This window comes from Pristis pectinata, chromosome 7 (assembly GCF_009764475.1).
Source record: "Pristis pectinata isolate sPriPec2 chromosome 7, sPriPec2.1.pri, whole genome shotgun sequence".
NCBI classification, from domain to species: domain Eukaryota; kingdom Metazoa; phylum Chordata; class Chondrichthyes; order Rhinopristiformes; family Pristidae; genus Pristis; species Pristis pectinata.
Genome location: NC_067411.1, coordinates 4,808,135 through 4,832,635, shown reverse-complemented (window position 1 = coordinate 4,832,635; position 24,501 = coordinate 4,808,135). Strand labels below are relative to the sequence as shown.

At 47.9% G+C, this 24,501-nt stretch overlaps 1 protein-coding gene across 3 annotated transcripts in view; it reads left to right on the top strand.

Annotated features, from left to right (window-relative positions):
* Window positions 1–1,964: 1,964 nt before the first annotated feature.
* The window catches only part of LOC127572573 (uncharacterized), a 60,673-nt gene continuing 38,136 nt past the window's right edge, over window positions 1,965–24,501 (top strand). For 2 of the 3 annotated variants that reach the window (XM_052019982.1, XM_052019980.1), the window contains exon 1: window positions 17,517–17,554. In XM_052019982.1, coding sequence (XP_051875942.1) covers window positions 17,521–17,554 — 34 coding nt within the window. In that variant the 5' untranslated portion in view covers window positions 17,517–17,520. Of the gene's footprint in view, window positions 2,132–17,516; window positions 17,555–24,501 lie in introns of those variants that run through there. The other variant, XM_052019981.1, reaches the window with a different exon arrangement.

Genomic DNA, 24,501 nt, shown 5'->3' with positions numbered 1-24,501 from the left:
AAACTCCTAATGAAGTAGAGCCACTTGCATGCCTGCTTTGAGATTGAGTTGGGCCCAGGGGAGGTCCTCTGATGTTGACTCCCAGGAACTTGAAGCTGCTCACCCTTTCCACTGCTGACGTCAGAATGAGGAATGAAGAAACACTTCAAGCAACTTCTGCATTTCACTTCTAAGAAACAAAAAGCAGTGGGTGGGGTGGACACCACACTGAAGTGATGGTGATGCATTCTCTCTGGGTTTGCCTCTGCACGGTCCTGCTGTCGGCCTCAGTCTAGGGATACAGTAGCTGTTTTCTATTCACCTAATTTCTTCTTGTTATCTCATCGTCTCTCTCAGTGTTCAGTTCCCACTCTGGCATTGCTCCAGTGTGGTAGTGTAGACTGGAAGCAAGGTAGTGTAGACAGGCGGCACAGTAGTGCAGCAGTTAGAGTAACACTATTACAGCGCCAGCGACCTGTGTTCAATTCCGGCTGCTCTCTGTTAGGAATTTGTACGTTCTCCCCGTGTCTGCGTGGGTTTCCTCCGGGTGCTCCGGTTTCCTCCCACATTCCAAAGACGTACAGGTTAGGAAGTTGTGGGCATGCTATGTTGGCGCCGGAAGCGTTGCGATACTTGCGGTCTGCCCCAGAACACTCTACGCAAAAGACGCCTTTCACTGTGTGTTTCGATGTACATATGACTAATAAAAAATATCTTACACGGACGTCCGTCAAAAGGTGCGAATCTTTTGATATTGCCCATCTGTAAATGCCCTTGAGAAGGCAGGAGTGGGCTGCCTTCCTGAACCGCTGCTGGCCTTCTGGTGAAGGTGATGCCCCGTACTGTTAGGCAGAGTGTTCCAAGTTTTATGCCCAACAATAACGAATGACCAGCGATATGATCCCAGTCTGAACTTAACGGGTCAGGCAGCATCTGTGGAGGGAAATGGACAGTCGACCTTTCGGGACCCTCCCTCAGGGCTGGAAGGAACGAGGGAGATAGCCGGGATAAAAAGGTGGGGGGAAGGGGTGGAGCAGGAGCTGGCAGGTGATAGGTGGATCCAGGTGAATAGGTAATAGACGGATGGGGAGGGGGAAGTGTGAATAATGTAAGAAGCTGGGAGGTGATGTGGCAGTGACAAAAGTCTGAAGAAGATGGGATCTGATAGGACAATGGAGCATGGAATTATAGGAAGGAGGTGTTGTGGGGTGGGGGTGGGGGACCGCTGGGAGGAGTGTGTGGGTGATGGACAGATGGACGGGGGGGGGCAGAAGAGATAGGGTGATGGGGGCTGGTGGGGTTACGGATAGGGAGAGGGGGGAGTGGTTACCGGAAGTTAGAGAATTCGATGTTCATGCTGTCAGGTTGAACACTGTGTGGACTCAACGGACTGAACAGTCTCCTCCTCTGCTGTAACCATCCTGTCACTCCGAGGGAATTCCAAGAACTCTTCCGTCCGTAACCAGTGCCCCAGAATGTCCAACCACCGCCCCTCCTCCACACAATGAAGCAGCAACACTGTAAACACCAACAGAACCGGGAACAGACGGTAATTACAGACGCCAGAAGCACTGACTGGATCCCAGTCTGCAACCCACCCCCGGGTATCAGTTGTTGTACATATAACCCCCTAATCCCTCCCACGTCAGACCCCAGCCTGCAACCCACTCCCCTGTGTTGATATCTATCCCAGGCCCACCGACATCTGATCATACAACTGTGACTCCACCCCAGGGCCGGGTCCAGTGGGGTTCTGAAACTCCGTGTCTGTTCCCAGTTCTTCTGGTGTTGACTCATCTCTCTCTCTCTCTCCGCAGGCTATTCGCCAATAGTTGGTCCTTGTCCGGTGCTGATGAGGTATCTGCCGTGGAAGGGGCCTCCGCTGTGTTACCCTGCACTTTTACCCACCCACACACTGACCTCACCATCAACGGCTCCGTGATCTGGTTTAGAAGGGAATCAGGTGTTAATATACCGGTGCTTAGCTGCACATATCCCGGTCCCAGACCCTCCCGGTGCGATGGAGCGACTCAGGAGGCCGGAAGGGGCCGGTTCAGATTGGTGGGGAACCTCACGCAGAGGGATGCCACGATAATGGTGGAGCGCCTGAGCCGGGAGGACGGTGGTCGGTATCGGTGCCGGGTGGAGCTCAGTGTTGGAAAGTTTCAGACTCGGGTTCGAACGGCCCTGTCTGTGAGAGGTGAGGGACAATGCTCAGACGCTGCAGCTGCCCCAGAGCTCACGGACCACAGGCTCCACCCGGTCCAACCCTCATATATCAATCTTGATCAGCTCCGTGTGGGGGCGAAGTGCCGGGGTTCCTGCTCCCGATCCCTCCCCACTGCATCCTGCCGGACACTGTGCTCCTGGAACTGGATGAGGCGCTGGCTCTGAATGTGATGCTCTCCACAGTCAAATAGGCTGCACTGCCACTCACTGAGTGAAATCATTGAGAGACGAGTGAAATTATGTGCCACTCAGTGTGAGAGCTTCCCAGCGGTAAGAGCGTTGCCTGTGCCCAGTTCCGAGTGCTTGGGCGTGTCTCCTGCCCGGTGTCGAGTGCACTGCTTCACATCCTGAATAATGCCGGTGGGGAACAGCGGCGGGATCCGCGGAGGCACGGGTCCGCTTTCGCTCACTCTCCCATCTGTCCTGTCTTCAGCGTCCCCTGACCCACCTTTAGTATTTATTATCACTGACTTAGATGTAGTGAAATGTTTGTTCTGCGGCAGCGGTACAGTGCAAGGACATCAAAATTATTCTAAGCTACAGAAATAAATAATAGTGCATAAGCGGAATAACGAGGTAGTGTTCATGGGTTCATGGACTGTTCTGAAATCTGATGGCGGAGGGGAAGAAGCTGTTCATGAAACGTTGAGTGTGGGTCTTCAGGATCCTGCACCCCCTCGCCGATGGTAGTAACGAGAAGAGGGCATGTCCCGGGTGGTGAGCGTCCTCAGTGATGGATGCCGCCTTCTTGAGGCACAGCCTCTTGAAGATGGCCTCGATGGCGGGGAGGGTTGTGCGCATGAGAGAGAAGGTTGAGTCTACAGCCCTCTGCAGCCTCTTGAGATCCTGCACATTGGAGCCTCCAGAGCAGGCGCTGATGCAACCAGTCGGTAAATCGGTAGATATTTGCAAGAGTCTTTAGCGACGTACCAATTCTCCTCCAATTCCTCATGAAGTAGAGCCGCTGGCGTGCCTTATTCCTGATTGTATCAATCAGTGGACCCAGGATAGTTCCTCTGAGATGTTGGTGTTCAGGAACTTGCAGATGCTCACCCTTTCCACCGTTGACCCATCAATGTGGACCAGTGTGTATTCTCACGACATCCCTTTCCTGAAGTCCACGGTCAATTCCTTCGCCTAGCTGGGTCTGAGTGCGAGGTTCTTTTTACACCACTCAATCAGCCGGCACGCCTGTACATCTCCTCGCCTCCATCTGGTCAATTCCCTCACCAAACGCTGATACATTCCGGTGTCTGTCCTCCCCTCAGCTCCTGATGGGAACAAATCAGTGGTCACCGGGACTGATGGAGCTTCGGTCACGTTACCCTGTGTGTTCACATGGCATCCGTTGAACCACATCCTACACACGGTTGCGTGGGTGAGGAAGGATCCCTACCGACACATCGTCACCTTCACACACCATGGAAATGGGTCCTGGGGAGCGCAAAACGGAGTGACTCGGTACGAGCTCGTCGGGGACCCAGAGCGGGGAAACGCCTCGACCAAGATCAAACAGCTGAGTGCGGAGGACAGTGACGGGTACCTGTGTCTGGTGGAGTTCAGGAAACCGGATGATGACCGTCATCCATTCTCCAGCCGCTACCCCTACAACGCCGACGACAAAATAGTCCACCCGTTTATCCATCTGTCCCAGCGTGAGGTCCGTCTGCGGGTCAGGGCCGGTAAGAGACCATTGCCACACTCTGCAGTGTACAGGGAGGGTGCGGAGGGAGGGAGGGGAGTAGGAACAGGAAACCCCATCTCTCAGCGCTCAGCGGGTGCAACCTCGCCTCTGAGGGGTCAGGGTCTACTCAAGGGACTTTGGGGCGGAAACTCGGCTGTCACACGGAGTGAGGACTGAAGGGTGCTGCAGAGTCCGTGAGATGTTAAGCCGGTCTAGACTGCCCCTTCAAACGGCCGTTAATTATCTCCCAGCATCCTTTGAGTGCTGCACGTATAGTAGCAAAACAACCTTTCTTTACAGAGACAAGTACGACAATACTATAACAAGTCACTACAAACGACAACAACAATTAAACCACAGCTAAATTAAAATATTTCCATTCTCATCCACGATGGAATTTATCCCCGCGGTGCCCAGTGGTCCAGAAACACCCTGGGGTTGTCCATGGACACTGCCTGCTCTTTTTCAAGGCATCCCCGGCCACACACTCCTGGAAGATTGCCAGACTGTCAGCTCGGGCGGAACCCTCGGATGACCGCCTCCATGACCCGCCGATAGCTCGTTGGCCAGTCACAGGAGCAAGGCTGCCAGGACACCCCTGCCCCAGCACACGTCCTTCCGCACTGGGTACACCAGAACACCTTGGATAATGGGACTGAGCAGTGTCAGCCTGGATCTATGAACGGAAAATCATGTTTGACTTAATCTATTGGAGGTGTTTGGGGATGTGACTAGAATCGATAAGGGGAACCATCTGATGTGGTGTATTTGGATCTCCAGAGGTATTTTGATCAGGTCCCATACCTGAGGTTGGTCAACAAGGTGAGAACGGTGGAATCAGAGGTAATGTTCTGTCAGGCATTGAGAATGGGTTCTCAGACTGTTAGCAGAATGGGAATAAATGGGTCTCTCTTGGGTTGGCAGATAGTGACTGGTGGAGTATCACAAGGATCAGTGGTTGGGTCCTGGCTATTCACCGTCTGTAGCAATGATTTTGGTGAGGGGACCGCATGCCGTAGCTCCAAGGTTGCTGGTGATCAGAAAGTCGGTGGGATGTGCACGGGTAGGAGAAAGTCAAGAGGGTCCATTGGGATATGGATGTGAGAGAGTGGTTGGGAACATGACAGATAGAATATAATGTGGCAAAATATGAGAAAGCAGTGTATTTGGTAGCTGGTTAGGAAGGATGTCGAGGCTTTAGAGAGGGTGCAGAGGAGGTTTAGTAGGATGCTGCTTGGATTAGAGGGCATATGCTATCAGGAGAGGCTGAACAAATTTGTGTTCTTCTGCTGGAGCGGCAGAGGCTGAGGGGTGATCTGTTGGACGTGTATAAAATTGTGAGGGGCATAGATAGGGTGGACAAACAATATATATTCCACATTATGCAGCGATCCAATACGAGAGGACATGCATATAAGGTGAAGGGGGTAGGTTCAGAACAAACGTGAGGGGAAAATTTTTTTACCGAGAGAGTGGTGGGTGCAGGATAGCTTTGAGTGATAGGATGGTGGAGGCAAACTCATAGGCGGTTTTCAAGAAGGGCTTAGATGGGAACATGAATAAACGGAAAATACAGGGATATGGGCATTCTGTAGGAAGGAGGGAATAGCTATGTAGGCAAAACATTGTGGGCCGAAGGGCTTTGTTCTGTGCTGTACTGTTCTATATTCTACTGTTATATGGGTTTTGTTCAGCGCTCCCTGGTCTAATATGAACAGTTTTGCCCCTCTTCCCTGAACTAAAGATATAATTGAAATGGAGGGAGTGCAGTGAAGATTCACTCGCCAGTCTAGGAGTGGCACATTGAGATTGAGGAGACGGAGCAGACCAGAACTGTGCTCTCTAGAGTGTAGTGGAATGAGGTGACCTCATTGAAGCAAGCAAAATACCTACGCTCACGATAAATGTAGAATCTAGGACTGGGTGCAATTTAATGCGTGGACCATTCAGGACTGAGATGAGGAGAAATCTCTCAAACCCAGAGGACAGTGAATCTTTGCAGTTCCCTGCCCCCCGAGGGCTGTGGCACCCTCACTGAGTTCATTCAAAATAGAAACTGAAATATTTTCGAAATATTAAGTCCCTTCGCTGACTTTTCTTTCTGTTTCACTCTCCACAGATGCTGCCTGATCCACTGAGTAGTTACATTGTCACTGTGGTGTTATTGTGCCTACGTCCTGACTTTTTTTTTTATCAAGAAGGCTGTCTGTTTACAATATTAACCCTTGACTGTAGACATCACAGGATGCACCTCCCATTTGGAACCTTTCAGTGATTAGCCGAGTGACTGTGATACACTAGTGTTGTTCCTTGGCCGTGAAATCACTGCAGGTTTAACTCCACGCTGCAATGTCCTAATCCTTGTCACTCTGATTATTGTCAGTAATCTCCCTTTTCTTATTCCTTGACACGCACTTTACCTTCCTCCCTTCCGAATAATTCTGCTGTAAAGACACATTCATCTCCACACTACAGATTTTAATCAGAATATTACTGATCTCTCCCCTATGAGTCTGGTTTGACCTCTCTCACTTTCTCTTCAGTTTCAATGGCTTTCCCCGTTGTGATTCTGTGTACTCCATTGGATTGAAAACCCTCGCCCTTTAGTGATGTGCGTCGTTTTCTACAGTGACAAATGCAGGTATGTATAATTGATGAAGACTCTTGCCCTTAAGTGACTGAAACTCAGTATATGGAGACAGTCGTGCTTGGGAAATGATTCAAACATTTGAGGCATCCCAGTCGAACCAACTTTTCTTTCAACCAACACACCTGATAAAGAACTGGTCATTATCACAGTGCTGATTGTAGGAGCTTGCTGTGCAGTAACTGGCTGTTGCACTTTCTACGTTACAACAGTGACTGTGCCTCAAAGGGTTTTATTGGATGTTGAGCACTTTGAGATATCTCGCATATTGAATGCACTTTATAAATGCAAACCCTTCCTTGTGCACATACAGTACATGTCCAGCAGAGGTCAGCCTGGGTCGCAGCAGGAGTGGGAATCCCGGCCACCGTCGCCTCTCCCCATCCCACCTCCACTCAGACCAGCTGAAAAGCCTGAACGTAGCCCCAGCTTGTGTCAGCCAACTCAGTCCAGACTCAGGATAAATCTGGCCTTCCGGTCTATCCAAACCTGCTCCTCCGAAAAGGTTCGCTCAGGTGTGGCACATTGAGTGCAATTTGAGATTGAGAAGAGACAGAATAGACCATGTACTCTCTGGAGTGTAGTAAAATGAGAGGTGGCCTCATTGAAGCAAGCAAGATACCTACAGCAAAATACTTGAAGGGTGAAACCTGCAGTTCCCGGCTCTCCAATACTTAGCACTTACTTACCACATAGGAATTGTACACCCAGATCTCCCTGTCCTCAATAGTCCCCATCACCCTTCCATTCATTGTGTGTGTGTGTCCTACCCTAATTAGTCCAAACTAAATGGATCACTGTCCATGATCCGGATAAACGTCCATCTGCCCATTTTACCAGCTGATTAATATCACCCTGCAGGTTAAGATCATTGTCGACAGCAACACCCATGTTGGGGTCACCTGCCAAGTTTCGAATTTTATTGCGTATGTTGATCCAACTCAAAATTAGTTGTCAAACACTGACATTGGCAATAAAACCTCCCTCTGGGGAGTCGTTTAGTTCTCGATCCAAATCTTTTTAAGGATTATCGGCTCGCTGTGAATGGAGATGCCGGAATTCCTGTTGTGCAACTACCGAGGTTTATTTTAATCACAGGCTTATTATAACGGGAGACTTCAACTATCCAAATATTGATTGGCACCTACTTAGTGCAAAGGTTTAGAGGGGCGCAGTTTGTTAAGTGTGCCAGACGGATTGCTGACGCAGTATGTTGACAGGCCGACTAGAGGGAGCGCCATATTAGATCTGTTTTAGGTAATGAACCGGGTCAGGTGACAGATCTATCGCTGGGTGAGCATTTGGGGGACAGTGACGCTCCATAACCTTTAGAATTGTCATGGACAGGGATAGGAGCAAAGAGGGCGGGAACTGGGAATTGCCTTTAATTGGGAAAGACAAATTATGAGGCTATAAGGCGAGAACTTGGGAGTGTAAATTGGGCTGACATTTTTGAAGGGAAATGTACTATGGAGATGTGGTCGATGTTCAGGGATCTTTTGCAGGATGTTAGGGATAAATTTGTCCCGGTGAGGTAGAGAAGGAATAGGGGGTGAAGGAACCGTGTGACGAGAGAGGTGGAACAACTAGTTAGGAAGAAGAGGGCAGCATACATAAGGTATAAAGCAAGGATCGGACAGGGTCCTGAGGAATATAGAGTAGCAAGGAAGGAGCTTAAGAAAGGCCTGAGGAGAGTGAGAAGGGGACATAAAGTCTATGGCGAGTGGTTAAGGAGAATCCCAAGACTTTTTTCTCGTACGTAAAGAGCAGAAGGATGGCTAGGGTAAGTTAGGTCCGATTAAAGGCAAAGGTGGTGTGCCTGGAAGCTGTGGATGTGGGTGAGGTTCTCAATGAATACTTCTCTTCAGTATTCACAAGGAGAGTGGACTTGATGATGCTGAGATCAGTGTAGTTGAGGGTAATGTTCTGGAGTATGTAGATATTAAGAGAGAGGATGTGTTGGAGTTGTTAGAAAATATTAGGACAGATAAGTCCCCGGGCCTGACGGAATATTCCCCAGGCTGCTTCGTGAGGCGAGGGAGGAGATTGCTGAACCGTTGGTTAGGATCGTTGAGTCCTCGTTATCAATGGGATGGTACCAGAGGATTGGAGGTGGCAATGTTATCCCCTTATTCAAAAAGTAGTAGGGATAGTCCAGGAATAACAGAACAATGAGCCTTACGTCTGTGGTGGGTCAGCTGTTGGAAAGGATTCTAAGAGATAGGATCTATTATGGAGAAACATGGACTTATTAGGGACAGCCAGCATAGCTTTGTGAAGGGAAGATCTTGCCTCACAAGCCTGATAGGGTTCTTTGAGGAGGTGACCAGGAAGATTGATGAGGGTAGTGAAGTGGATGTGGTCTACTTGGATTTTAGTAAGGCATTTGACGAAGTTCCGCATGGGTAGACTTCTTCAGAAGGTCAGAGGCCAAGGGATCTGGGGAAGCTTGGCCGTTGGATTCAGATTGGCTTGCATGTAGAAAGCAGAGGGTTGTGGTGGAGGGAGTGCATTCGGATTGGAGGGCTGTGACTAGTGATGTCCCACAGGGATCGGTTCTGGGACCTCTACTTTTTGTGATATTAATTAACGACTTAGATGAGGGGGTGGAAGGCTGGGTTAGCAAGTTTGCAATGACACAAAGATTGGTGGTGTTGTGGATAGTGTGGAGGGCTGTCGAAGCTTGCAGAGGGATATTGATAAGATGCAGAGCTGGGCTGACAAGTGGCAGATGGAGTTCAATCCAGAGAAGTGTGAGGTAGTACACTTTGGAAGGACAAGCTCCAAGCGGAGTACAAGGTAAATGGCAGGATTCTGGGCAGTGTAGAGAGCAGAGATCTGGGGGTTCATATCCACAGATCAATGAAAGTGGCCGCAGGTGGATAGGTAGTTAAGAAAGCTTATGGGATGTTAGCTTTCATAAATCGGGGGATTGGGTTTAAGAGCCGCGAAGTGATGATGCAGCTTTACAAAACTCTGATTAGGCCACACTTAGAATAGTGTCCAGTTCTGGTCGCCTCATAATAGGAAGGATGTGGAGGCATTGGAAAGGGTTGCAGAGGAGATTACCAGGTTTGCTGCCTGGGTTAGGGATTATGGATTATGAGGAGAGACTAAAGGAGCTAGGACTGTTCTCATTGGAGAGAAGGATGATGAGGGGAGAGACATGATAGAGGTGTACAAGATATTGAGAGGAATAGATAGAGTGGACAGCCAGCACCTCTTTCCCAGGACGCCAATGCTCAAAACAAGAGGACATGGCTTTAAGTTATTGGGTGGGAGGTTCAAGGGTGATGTCAGAGGAAGGTTTTTCACCCAGAGTGTGGTTGGTACATGGAATGCGCTGCCTGGGGTGGTGGTGGAGGCTGATACATCGGACAAGTTCAAGAGATTGTTAGATAAGCAAATGAGGAATTTAAGATAGAGGGATATGTGGGAGGAAGGGGTTAGATAGTCTTAGGTGTGGTTTAAAGGGCGGCACAACACGGAGGGCCGTAGGGCCTGTATTGTGCCGTTGTTCTATGGTTATTGTCATTGATCTTGTTCTGTCCACAGGAAGGGACGAGATGGATCCACGCAAGAGGCTGAGACCAGTTCTCCAACCACAATGCGCAGCCGACCCGTCCGCCCCGCTGTGAAACCCTATCCCCGCCGATCGAAGCTACACTCCCCGACGGCAGATTTTCTGCTCTGTTTTCTGGCATTCTGCCACACCGACGCACTTACAATTCCCTTTTAATATGTTACGCGGCAGTGTAATAAAACTTCCAGTCAACCACTCAGTTTCAGGGGAGCACTGGGATCTGGTCCACTGAGTTTGAACGGAGTGAGGGTACCGGGGCCCCTCGCTGGTGTGCCCCAACGTATACCATCCATTTGTCCGTTCACCCAACTTGTCTGGATCACACTGGAGCCGTTTTGCAAACTCCTCCTCATCTCCTCCCGCATAGTTGGGACTCAAGTACAGATCCCTCTGGTACCCCACTAGTGAACGTCTACCACCTGGGAGAGACCATTACTCCTGCTCTCTGTGTCCTGTCTGTCTCACACTGCTTCATTGTAAGAAGTGAACATTTCCCGATAATCACCCCCCGAGGTCCTTGGAGAACTTTCTTATATTAAAGGTGAGATTCACACGGAGGCAGACTTTGTTGTTGTTCATTTAAGTTCCAAGAAGAACTTTGTTCTGTGCCCTGCCCCCGCTTCCTTTGAGACATGAACGTTCATGTTGTGGTTTAACAGTTGCCGGACAATCTGCAGCACTGACAAAAGCAACATCTCCATTTCAGGGTCAGGGAGTGAGTGAGAAGGACATAACGCTGAAGGTGCTGCTGAAGAACTCTCTCTGGGTTCGCCTTTGCAGGGTCTGCTGGCGGTCTCAGCAGATTCATTCTCCAGACTGACTTTCTCACACAAACCGTCAGGTCCAGAACCTGAGGTCACAGCCTCAGGGATACACTGTACCACACTGAGATGAGGGGAAATTTATTTACCCTGAGCACGGTGAACTTATGAAATTCTCAGCAGCACGGAATGCAGTGCAGACCGAGTCACTAAATATAACCAAGAAGGAGGGAGATACGTCTCTTAATGCCAAAGGAATCAAGGGAATGGAGGAACAGGATGCTGAAGTTGGCCACAACCCTGTTAATGTTGGAACAGACCGGTAGGGCCGAATGGCCTCTTCCTGTTATCTAGGAACTGGATTTATCCACCTTTATTTCCTCGAAGACATGTCACACCTCCTGCTTGTTGAAGCCAACACGCTCCAGAAGATCACTGTCCCCCTCCCTGAACTCTCTATCTACCATCACCTTCTCGTTATTGAATACATTTGAGAAGGATTTACTTCAGACACCATGCACATCGCATGGAGTCACGAAGAGGATGTCACCTTGGTACCTAAGGGGACCTATTCATTCCGCAGTTACCCTCGAACTCCTTACGTATTTTTCAAACGCTTTGGAATGCTTTTCAATCATGTCTGCCACTGATATTCCCGGGGCACTCTTTGCCCTCCCAAGTTCTCTTGTAGGAGCACCTCTAAGCTCTCCGTACTCCGCAAGGGTCTCTTCGGTTATCAGATCATGATGGACGGGACTTGTTTGATGCTGCTGACGTGGTGGGCACAAGGACCTGTTTCTCTCTGACTAACCCTGGTCAGTTAGAAATGAATAATTTGAACTAATTATAACTTTTTATGGAGGTTTTAGGAGGAAGTGAAGAAACACTTCAAGTGACTTCTGTATTTCAGTCAGGAAACAAATAGCAGTGGGGGAGGGGAACACCAGACTGAAGTGTTGGCGATGAACTCTCTCTGGGTCTGTCTCTGCGCGGTCCTGCTGTCGGTCTCGGCTCAGGGATACAGTAGGTGTTTTCTGTTGACCGAGTTATCTCCTCCTCGTTGTCTCAACGTCTTTCCTAATGTTCGGGTTCCCACTCTGGCGGTTCTCCAACTGTTTGGACTTTGTCTTCCACCGAGGTCCGTCAATGCGGGAGGGAGTGGGGGAATATTGTGATACGGCTCACCCCTCAAGTGCCATAGTGAAGGTAGGGGGTCAGCTGCCTGCTTGACCCACTGCACCCCCTCTGGTGAAGGTGATCCGGTGGCGGGGCAGCTGGAGAAAGATACACATGGATCCCGGGCTTCGGCACCCAGAGCGAGACCTTCGATAAACAGGAGGGTGAAAGGTTACCGGGAATGGGCGGGGATGGAAAGTTGGGGTTGAAGCAGATCAGCTGCGCTCTGATTGAATGGCGGTGAGCGCTGGAGGGGCCGAGTGGACTCCTGCTGCTAACCAACAGTCCGAATTTTCTCCTTCCAACAGCGGAGGTTGCAGGGAGACCTGACGGGGGGAGTTACAATGGTGCAGGGGTGGAGACTGTTCCAGTTGGTGGAGGGAGGCAAGACCTGACGCCACAGCATGAAGCTTATTGGCCGAAGAACAAAACTGTTGCTAGGACACGTTATTTCCACCCAGGGAGGGGTTTGTCTGGAACGTAGGTCCGGGGGAAGGAGTGGGGGGCAGATCGTGGAGCCGGGGGAGGGTGGGGAGGGGTGGGGGCGTATTCGACTGGAGCTTTCAAAGGGGAGCGGGAGGAGTGTCTGAAAGGAAGGAATTCGCCGGGCTGTGGGGAGAGGGTGGGAGAGTGGGACTGGCCGTGTTGTTCTTACATCGGGCCAGTGTGGAGTCAATGGGCCGAACGTCCTCCTCCCCTGCTATAACCATGCTGTCACTCCGAGGGAATTCCAAGAACTGTTCTGTCCGTAACTAGTTCCTCAGAATGTCCAACCACCGTCCCTCCTCCACACAATGAATCAGCAAATTGTAAACACCAACAGAGCCGGGCAACAGACGGTAATTACAGAGCCCCGAAGCACTGACTGGATCCCAGTCTGTAACCCACTCCCGGGTATCTGTTGTTGTACATTTCACCCCCGAAACCGTCCCACGTCAGATCCCAGCCTGTAACCCACTCCCCTGTGTTGAATTGTGTCAGAACCTCAGAGGGATGCCTCGATAATGGTGGAGCGCCTGAGTCGGGAGGACGGTGGTCTGTATCGGTGCCGGACGGAGCTTAATGCAGGAAAGTTTCAACAGGCCACTGTCACAAACCAGCAACAAAAGAAACTCACTGAGCATGATTCAGTGTTTAAAAACTATTTTATTAATCACTACTTATGATAATACGTAAAATAAAAGTAAAAATGTTAGTATGTTAGAATTCAAGAATGTTAAACCTCGAACGTTAACCCCAAACCTAAACTCTTTGTGTGTGTGTGTGACAAAGTCCAAAAACTCCCAGTTCCGGAATGGTTCTTAAAGTTCAGTTCCGCAAGCCATAAGGTGAAACATGAGCAAGGGCTTCTTCAACAACCACCGTTGTCTGAAGATAAGATGTAGATGTAGAAAAAACATAGAGAGAGTACATACGAAATCCAAATGTTCCATGATGGAACCCAAACGACACTTCAGTGTTTACTCGGTAGTGACTTCCTCACCCCGAAAAGCATCCGAACCGTGGTCGTCCACACACACAAATACCTGTTTCCTTCTACAGGTCAGCAACAAAGTGAACTCCACCGGATTACTTCCAACTTCCATACATGGATTTCAGTGGCAAACACAGTTATTGTTTCTCATCCATCGATAGAGAAAACAAGCAGGCTGGTGTCTCTCTCCCTTCTCTCTCTCTCTCCTTCTTCTTCTTCAACAACGTCATTACGTCCTTTATCTTCTATTGACGTAAGCACGCCCCACACACACATACACACACACTCTCTATCTTAAAGGGACTTTCACTGAGTCCATAACACCTCCCACCTAAAAAAAAATTTTCCCAAGAAAATTTTAACCGCGCATAGTTAGTAATGTTAATAATTATCACGCTACACAACTACAGACTATCAGATTAGTACAGATACATGTTTCCCATTTAACATCGGGAAAGACAATCAGCAATCACATTATCTTTGCCTTTAATGTGAGTTATCATGAGATCAAACTCTTGCAAAATTAAACTCCAGTTTAACAGCCTTCTGTTCTTGTTTTTGACTCGGCTCAGAACACCAGTGGGTTATGATCTGTATATACAGTCAATGGTTTCTGAGCGGTGCAAACATATACACTGAAATGTTGCAAGGCTAAAACAAGCGACAGTAATTCTTTCTCTATGGTGGAATAATTCTTTTGATGCTCATTAAATTTCTTTGAAAAGTAAGCTACAGGATGGTCAATATCATCAAGGTCACCCTTCTGCAACAACACAGCTCCTGCAGCTTCATCACTGGCATCTACTGCTAATGAAAATGGCTTTTCAAAGTCAGGTGTTCTGAGCACAGGATGGTAGCATAAAATGGCTTTCAGCTTCTCAAATGCTTCTTGACAAGAATCTGTCCAAACAAACTTTACTCCCTTCCTCAGAAGATTAGTTAGGGGAAGAGCAATATCAGCAAAATTTTTACAAAATTTTCGGTAATATCCAACCATTCCCAAAAATCTTCTAACAGTCCTCGTACCTGTGGGAATAGGGAACTCAGATATTGCTTGAACTTTTGCCTGAACAGGAGCTTGCTTGCCTTGACCTACAACATAACCAAGATACGTCACAGTGGCATGGCCAAATTCACTTTTAGCCAAGTTAACTGTAAGGTTAGCCTTGGAAAGTCTTTCAAACAACCTTTCTAACGCAGAGATGTGATCTTCCCAAGTATCATTCCCAGTCACTAAGTCGTCAATGTAGGCATCTGTATGTTTTAACCCATGAATCACTGAATTAATCATTCTTTGAAATGTTGCCGGAGCATTTTTCATTCCAAATGGCAAAACATTGTATTCATACAATCCAGAAGGGGTTACAAAGGCTGAAATCTCCCTTCCTCTATCTGTTAATGGAACACACCAGTACCCTTTTAATAGGTCAATCTTTGTAAGAAATTTTGCCTTTCCCACTCTGTCTATGCAATCATCCACTCTAGGAATAGGGTAAGCATCTGACTTTGTTACAGCATTCACTTTCCTGTAATCTGTGCAAAATCTAACAGTTCCATCAGGTTTAGGTACAATAACACAGGGCGAACTCCAATTTGAACTAGAATGTCTAATAATATCATTTTCCAACATGTATTTTATTTCCTGATCAACAAGTTTATTTTTTTCCACATTCATTCGATATGGGTGTTGTTTGATTGGTTTTGCATCCCCAACATCAACATCATGGGTAATTATCGATGTTCTGTTTGGAACATCTGGGAACAGATTTTTAAATTTTAAAATTAATTCTCTCATCTGTTGTTTTTGTGAAACTTGTAAATGGTCCAACTTCGTTTCAAGGTTCTCCATGATATTTTGGTTTTTCAGTTTCGATGGAACAATATTTGGTCTAAATTGGCCTTCCTCAACATCAACATCAGGCATTCTAGAAACAACCTTTACACCATCCACCAAGGCCACAACTGAATCCCTCTCATAATAAGGTTTTTAGCATGTTTACGTGACAGAGTTGTGTTTTCTTGCGTCTATCTGGTGTTTTGATTATATATGTTAGATCAGTCACTCGAGATTCAATAACATAGGGTCCAGAAAAACGAGCTTGCAAGGGATTATTTTGGCTAGGGAAAAATACCAACACCTTTTGCCCCACTGCGAATGTCCTAAGCCGAGCACGTCTATCAAAATATGTCTTCATTCTTATCTGGCTTGTTTTCAAATTCTCTCTCGCTAGCTGGCAGACTCTCTCCAACCGAGTTTTAAATTTTTGGACATAGTCCAACAGACTCAAGTGAACTTCCTCATTAACCCATTGCTCTCTTAACAACTCCAAAGGTCCTCTCACCCTATGTCCAAACACAAGCTCAAACGGACTAAATCCGATTGACTCCTGGATCGATTCTCTAACGGCAAACAAAAGTAAATGGATACCTTCGTCCCAATCCTTGGTGTTTTCAAAAGCAATAAGTCTTCAGCATATTTTTGAGAGTAGAATGAAATCTCTCCAGAGCTCCTTGAGATTCTGGGTGATATGCAGATGATACAATCTGCTTTGCTCCCAGCTCATATACTATTTGTTGAAAAATTTTTGACATAAAATTACTACCTTGATCAGATTGGATTTCTTTTGGCAAACCAAACAAGGTAAAAAATTTTACAAGAGCCTTTGACACCGTCTTGGCCTTAATATTTCTAAGGGGTATTGCCTCTGGAAATCTAGAAGTGGCACACATGATGGTTAACAAATACTGATTTCCAGTCTTAGACTTTGGTAAGGGGCCAACACAGTCCACAATCACCTTCGAAAAGGGTTCACCAAAAGCAGGAATTGGTTTCAAAGGAGCCACAGGGGGTTTTTGATTTGGTTTACCTACCATCTGACATGTGTGGCAGGTTCGACAAAACATCACCACATCTTTTCTCAAACCAGGCCAATAGAATTGTTTCAAGATCTTCCCTACAGTTTTATTCACACCAAAATGACCACCCAAAGGCATACTATGGGCCAGGTTTAAAATCTCATCCCTATAAACTTTTGGAACAACAACCTGATGAATAACTTCCCATTCCTCAGTAACAGGAACATGAGGAGGTCTCCATTTCCTCATTAACACTCCATTTTTGACATAGTATCCAGTTGGCACCTTTTCAATCTCCTCACATGAGAGAGCTTTTTCTTTCAATTCTGTCAACTCAGGGTCCTTTGTCTGTTCCACCATAAAATCCTTCCTTGACAAAGACAAATCTTTAAATTCAGACTCACTGTAAGGATGTTGATCCTCCAGTGAAGACAGAAAAGTCTCAGATAAGGCATCAAAATTTTCTTCCTGTTTAGGACTGTCACAAGGAACCACATCAGACTGCACCGGACTGTCTGTCTTGGCTAATTCTCTAGCTCTAGCTCGAGTCACCGCACATGATGGGTAAACATCTGTATCATCCTCAGACTCATCAATCCTTGGTTTGGTTGTTAACCGTACCACAGGATCACTTTCTCCATTTGCAAGGTCATTTCCCAATAACAAAGAAACTCCTTCCACTGGCAAACTAGGTCTTATCCCTATCTCGACTGGTCCTTCTACGAACTTTGACTTTAAAATCACCCTGTGAAAAGGGACAGACATGGTCTCACCTGTAACGCCTCGTACTAGATTTACTTCACCAGTGTCTGTTCTCCAGTTCTTCTGGTGTTCACTCTCTCACTCTCTCTCTCTGCAGACTATTCGGCCGATGGTTGGTCCATGTCTGGTGCTGACGAGGTATCTGCCGTGGAAGGGACCTCCGCTGTGTTACCCTGCATTTTCACCCACCCACACACTGACCTCACCGGCTCCGTGATCTGGTTCAGGAGGGAATCAGATGCTGAAAAACCGGTGTTTAACTGCACATATCCCGGTGCTGGCTCCTCCTGGTGCGATGGAGCCATACAGGAGGCCGGAGGCGATCGGTTCAGATTGGTGGGGAACCTCAGACAGAGGGATGCCTCGATAATGGTGGAGCGCCTGAGCCGGGAGGACGGTGGTCTGTATCGGTGCCGGGTGGAGCTTAATGCAGGAAGGTTTCAAACTCCGGTTTTGACCGCCCTGTCTGTGAGAGGTGAGGGACAATGCTCAAACGCTGCAGCTGCCCCAGACCTCACGGACCACAGGCTCCCCCCGGTCCAACCCTCATATATATGTTGATCAGCCCCATATGGGGTCGAAGTGTCGGGGTTCCTGCTCCTGATCCCTCCCCAGTGAATCCTGCCGGACACTGTGCTCCTGGAACTGGATGAGGCGCTGGCCCTGATTGTGATGGTCTCCACTGTCAAATAGCCCACAGTGCCACTCACTGACCTCTGGGAGAGATCATTGAGAGACGGGTGAGATGATGTGCCACACAGGGTGAGATGTGCACAGCGGTAAGGGCGGTGACGGTGCCCAGTCCCGGGTGGGTGGCCGTGTCTCCTGCCCGGTGTCGAGTACACCGCTTCACACAGTGAATAATCCCGGTGGGGAACAGCGGCGTGATCCGGGGAGTCACGGGTCCGCTGTCTCTCACTCTCTCACTCTTCAGGGCAGTGCGGAAGGAGAGCTGCACTGGCAGAGGTGCCTTGCCCTGCCCAGTGACTCCTGTTTCGGAGCCATCCTTGAATCTGTCCTATCCCCTGCGGCCCCTGACCCACCTTCTCCGGGAACCTCAGTGTCAGTTCCACACTGGGCAACGTCTCTGTCTGCTCCCCACACGGAAAGACTGAATCGTCAATTCCCTCCCCAATCACTGATGCATTCAAGTGTCTGTCCTCCTCTCAGCTCCTGACGGGAACGGCTCAGTGTTGAACGGGACTGAGGGAGCTTCGGCCACGTTACCCTGTGTGTTCACACGGTCTTGGCGCTACCCCAACCTACACACGGTGACGTGGGTGAGGAAGGATCCCTACCAACACATCGTCACTTTCAGACACCATGGAAATGGGTCCTGGGCAGCGGAAAACGGAGTGACTCGGTACGAGCTCGTCGGGGACCCAGAGCAGGAAAACGCCTCGACCAGGATCAAGCAGCTGAGTGCGGAAGACAGTGACGGGTACCTGTGTCTGGTGGAGTTCAGGAAACCGGACGATTACCGCCATTCATCCTCCGGCAACAACCACGACTACAAAATAGACCACCCGTTTTTCCACCTGTCCCAGCGTGAGGTCCGTCTGCGGGTCAGAGCTGGTAGGAAACCATTGCCACACTCTGCAGTGTACAGGGAGGGTGCGGAGGGAGGGAGGGGATCAGGAACAGGAAACCCCATCTCTCAGCGCTCAGCGGGTGCAGCTTCGCCTCTGTGGGGTCAGGGTCCGCTCCAGGGACTTGGGGGCGGAATCTCAGCTCTCACACGGAGTGCGGTACCGATACCGAGAGCGTTCTGCAATGTCCGAGAGACGTTAAACCAACGTCCAGACTGACCCCCCAAGTTGTTAAAGATCTCGATACATCCGTTCGTATGCTGGACATCATAATGAAGGATGTAACACCTTGGATAATAGGACTGAGCAACGTTAGCGTGGATTTATCAAAGGAAATCGTGTTTTACGAATCTATTGGAGATCTTTTGGGGATGTGGCTTGAATAGATCAGGGGAACTAGTGGAGGTGGTGTATTTGGATTTCAGTAGGATTCCGATTGGGTCCCACACCTGAAGTTGGCCAACAAGGTGAGAGCAGGTGGAATCAGAGGTGATGTACAGTCAGTGATTGAGAACTGGTTACTGGACAGAAAGCAGAAACCTCTCCCAGGTTGGCATCCTGTGACTGGTGAGGTCCCACAGGGATCGGTGCTCGGGTCCCAGCTGTTCACCATCTGACGGAACCAACTGACACAGTTCCCAGCTTACTGACAATTGTAGACTCAAGTGGGACCGTGAGGCTGTAAACAGCGGGAGATGGACAAGCTGAGGTAGTGGGTGAGGACATGGCAGGTGGAATATCATGGTTCAAAATGTGGGGTCATCCACATTGGTGAACAGAACAGACAGGCAGTGTATTTGTTAAGTGGCGAGGGATAGGGTAGAGCTTCAGAAGTTAGGATCAGGTAGAGCAGCCGAGGACTATAAAGAAGCCAGAAATGAACTCAATGAAGGAATTAGGAAAGCCAGGAGGGGCCATGAAAAGTCCTTAGTAAATAGGATTAAGGAGAATACAAAGGCATTCTGTACCTCCGTCAGGAATGGGAGGATAATGAGGTAAAGGGTAGGACCACTTCAGGATAAAGAAGGGAATGTATGTTTGGATGCAGAGGATGTGGGGGAGTTTCTGAATGAGGATTTCTCTTCAGTATTTACCCAGGAAAGGGACATGCAGGATGCAGAAATTGGAACCGAGGGCGTAAACATGTTAGGGCATTTAGAGGTCAAGGAGGAGGTAGTGTTAGGTCTCCTAAACAGTATTCAGGTGGATAAGTCCCCAGGGCCCGATGGGATATACCCCAGGATTCTGAGGGAGGCAAGAAAGAAAATTGCTGGGGCCTTGACCAGTATCTTTGTCTCCTCTTTGACCACGGATGAGGTCCCGGAGGACTGGCGAGTGGCTAATATTGTTCCTCTATTTAAGAAAGGAACAAGGGAAAATCCGGGGAACTATAGACTGGTGAGTCTAACATCAGTTGTAGGCAAATTGCGGAAGAAAATTCTTTGAGATAGGATATACGAGCATCTGGAATCCAATGGCTTGATTAGGGAATCCCAGCATGGCTCTGTGAGGAGCAAGTCGTGTCTTACTAACCTGGTTGAGTTTTTTGACAAGGGAACGAGAGAGATTGATGGAGGTGGAGCTGTGGATGTTATCTATATGGACTTCAGTAAGGCATTTGACAAGGCCCCACATAATAGGTTGATCAAGAAAGTTCGGATGCATGGGGTCAGTGGAGAATTGGCAGTGTGGATCCAGAACTGGCTTGCCCAAAGAAGACAGAGGATGGTGGTTGAAGGGACTTATTCAGGCTGGAGGCCTGTGAGTAGTGGTGTTCCACAGGGATCTGTACTGGGACCTCTGATGTTTGTGATGTACATAATGACCTCGATGAGTATGTTGATGGGTGACTACGTGAGTCTTCAGATGATACCAAGATTGGTGTTGTTAATAGTACAGAAGACTGGAGATGGATACAGTGTGATAGAGACCAGATACAGATGTGGGCAGAGAAATGGCAGATGGAGTTTAACCTGGATAAATGTGAGGTGTTGCACCTTGGTAGGATTCATGTCAAGAGGCAGTACACTCTTAAGTGCAAGACCCTGAAAAGTGTTGAAGAGCAGAGAGACCTTGGGGTACAAGTCCATGGCTCATTGAAAGCGGCGACACAGGTAGACAGGGTGGTTAAAAAAGCTAACGCAATGCTTACTTTCATTAATCAAGGTATTGAGTACAGGAGTCAAGAAGTTATGATGCATCTCTATAGAACTCTGGTTAGGCCGCATTTAGAGTATTGCGTGCTATTTTGGTCACCTCACTACAGGAAGGATGTCGAGGCTTTAGAGAGAGTGCAGAGGAGGTTTACTGGGATGCTGCCTGGATTAGAGGGAATGTGCTATCAGGAGAGGCTGGTCAAACTTGGGCTCTTTGCTCTGGAGCTGCGGAGGCTGAGGGGTGATCTGTTGGAAGTGTATAAAATGATGAGGGCATAGATAGGGTGGACAAGCAATATCTTTTTCCCATTATTGAGCGATCTAATACCAGAGGGCATGAATTTAGGTGAGAGGGGGTAGGTTGAGAACAGACGTGAGCGGTACGTTTTTCACTGAGAGAGTGGTGGATGCCTGGAATGCGTTGCCTGACAGGGTAATGGAGGCAAACGCACTGGGGGTGTTTAAGAGGGGCTGAAGTCCAACATACAGATGTAGAAGAAAGTAGGAAACCAAATTTTATTTCGGTTTTTATTTCGAGTGGGTTTGAAATGAAAACTGAATTATATCGGGTCTTGGCAAGACCTCACCTGGAGTACAGAAATAAAGATGTTATGGAAGTGAGGGAGTGCAGTGAAGATTCAATCACTGGTTCCAGGAACAGCAGGTTGATGAGATTGAGGACAGATAGAGTGGGCCAGACTTGTACTCTCTGGTGTGTAGATGAATGAGAGGGGATCTCATTGAAGCATTCAACGTTCTTACAGGACTGGGTGGGTGGATGCGGGGAGGTTGTTCCCCTGACTGAAGAGTCTAGAACCAAAAGGCACAGATTAAGCGATGGGACATTTAGGACTGAGATGAGGAGAATTTCTTTTCACCTAGAGGGTGGCGAATCTTTCGAATTCTCGACACATGAGAGCTGTTGAGGTTCAGTCCTTGGATTCATTTAAAGTAGAGACTGATATATACGTCCCTTGAAATATACGAAACAATACATCCCTTCACTGGCAAGAAACCTTGATTTTGTTTCTCTTTACAAAGATGCTACCTGATCCACCTATGTATTTGCTTCGGTTACTGTAGCATGTAATCTGCCACTGTTGACATTGTTATTGTTATCGAAGTAACCATATAGTTCCTCATTTTAAGCACCAGTGATTGAGATACACTCCCGTATTATAGTTTTCCTGCGAAATGATTACAGGATTAACTTCATGCTGTGAACGTCTTTTTTCCTTTGCTGAGTCTGATTTGACCTTTCTCGTTTTCTCTTCAAATACAGAGGCTTTCCTCTTGCTGATGTTGTGCATTCCACTTGGATTGAAAACCCTCGCCCTTTTAGTGATGTGCGTTGTTTTCTACAGTGACAAACTCAGGTAATAATGCTGTAGACGCTTGCCTCTAAGTGACTGAAGCCCAAGTCATGTTGAGACTCGGTGTGCGTTGGGAAATGATTCAATCACTTGAGGCATCGCAGTCAAACCAATTGTTTTCTCTGAACCAAAAATACCTGATAAAGAACTGGTCATTCTCACCTGCTGATTGTGGGAGCTTGCTGTGCAGTAACTTGCAGTTGCACTCTCTGCATTCCAACGGTGACAAAGCTTATTGGCTGTTGTGACCTTTGGGACGTTTGCATAATGAATGCATTTGATAAATGCAAACCCTTGATTTGATGTGCAATCAGTATGTGAATCACCTTGCATTATCTGGGTTAACTTCCATTTGCCATTGCTCTGTGCATATTACGGTCTGATCAGTATAGAGTCATAGTCATAGAGTCATGCAGCATGGAAGCAGGCCCTTCAGCCGAACTAGTCCATGCTGAGCAAGATGTCCTTCCAAGCTGGTCCCATTTGCACATGTTTGGCCCATATCCTTCTAGACCCTTCCTATCCATGTCCCTGTCCAACTGTCTTTCAGAAGTTGTCATTGCATCTGCCTCAATCACTTCCTCTGGCAGCTCATTCCATATACTGACCACCCTTTGAGTAAAGAAGTTGCCCCTCAGGTTCCTCTTATATCTTTCCCCTCTCACCTTAAATCTATACCCGCTAGATTCCCCAATACTGGGGAAAAGACAGCGCACATTCACCCTATCTATGCACCTCATGGTTTTATACACCTCTATAAGATCACCTCTCAGTCTCCGATACTGCATGGAAGATAGTTCAAGCCTTTCCAACCTCTCCCTATAACTCAGTCCCTCAAGTCCTGGCAATATCCTAGTAAATCTCCTCTCACTCTTTACAGCTTAATGACATCTTTCCTATGGCATGGTGAACAAAACTGAACACAATACTCCAAGTGTGGTCTCATCAATGTCTTGTAGAACTGCAATCTAACCTCCCAACCTCTGCACTTAATCCCTTCAATGATGAAGGTCAGCGTGCCAAAAGCCTACTTCATCGCCCTGTCTAACTGTGATTTCCATCTCAGGAAACCATGTCCCTGAACACCAAGGTTCCTCTGTTCTGCAACATTCCCCAGCACCCTGCCATTTACTGTGAAAGCCCTACCTGGATTTAACTTTCCAAAATACAACACCTTGCTTTTGTTTGTATTAAACTCCGTTAGCCATTCCTTGGCCCAATTACTCAGCTGATCAAGATTACGCTGTAATTCTTCATAACGTCTGTGCTGTCTACAATACCACCTATTTTAGTGTCATCTGCAAACTAACTAACCATGCATCTAATGCAAATCGCTGATATAGATGATAAACAACATTGGGCCCAGCACCAAGCCCTGAGGCACACCACTAGTCACGCCTCCATTCTGAGAAACAACCTTCCACTGTCACTCTCTGCTTCCTACCATCAAGACAATCCAGTCTCCAATTTGGCAGTTCTGTCTGGATTCCATGTGATGTAACCTTCCCGAGCAGCCTACCATGTGGAACCTTATCAACGGCCTTCCTGAAGTCCATATAGACAATGTCTACTACCCTGCCCTTGTCGACCTTCTTGGTCACCATCAACATCTCAGTCAAATTTGTAGAGCATTATCTCCCATGCACAAAGCCATGCTGACTTTCCAAATGCTTGTATATCTTATCCCGCAGAATCCCCTCTCCAGTAGCTTACCTGCAACAGATGTTAGACTTACTGGTCTGTATTTCCTAGGTTTGTCTTTGCCGCCCTTCTTAAATAAAGGCACAGCGTTCACTGCCATCCAGTCTACTGGCATTTCACCTGTGGCTGACGATGATGCAAATATCTCAGTCAGGGCTCCCACAATTTCTTCTCTGCCTTCCCTCAGTGATCTCGGATAAACCTGGTCAGGCCCTGTATATTTGTCTTCCTTCATACGCTTTTAGACATCCAATACCTCTTCCGCTGTAATGTGGACTATCCCCAAGATGTCCTTATTAACTGTCTCAAGTTCCAAATTCTTCATGTCCTTCTCCTCGGTAAAATCAGAGGAGAAATATTCATTGAAGTCCACACAAAGATGTACACTGTGGTCCTCGAGGGGCTGTACTCTCTCTTTCTAGTTTCTTGTTTTCCCTTAATTGTATTGATGGTAGGAAGCAGAGGGTGATGATTTTTGGACTGGAGGCCTGTGACTACTGGTGTGCCTCAGGGTCAGTGCTAGACTCATTG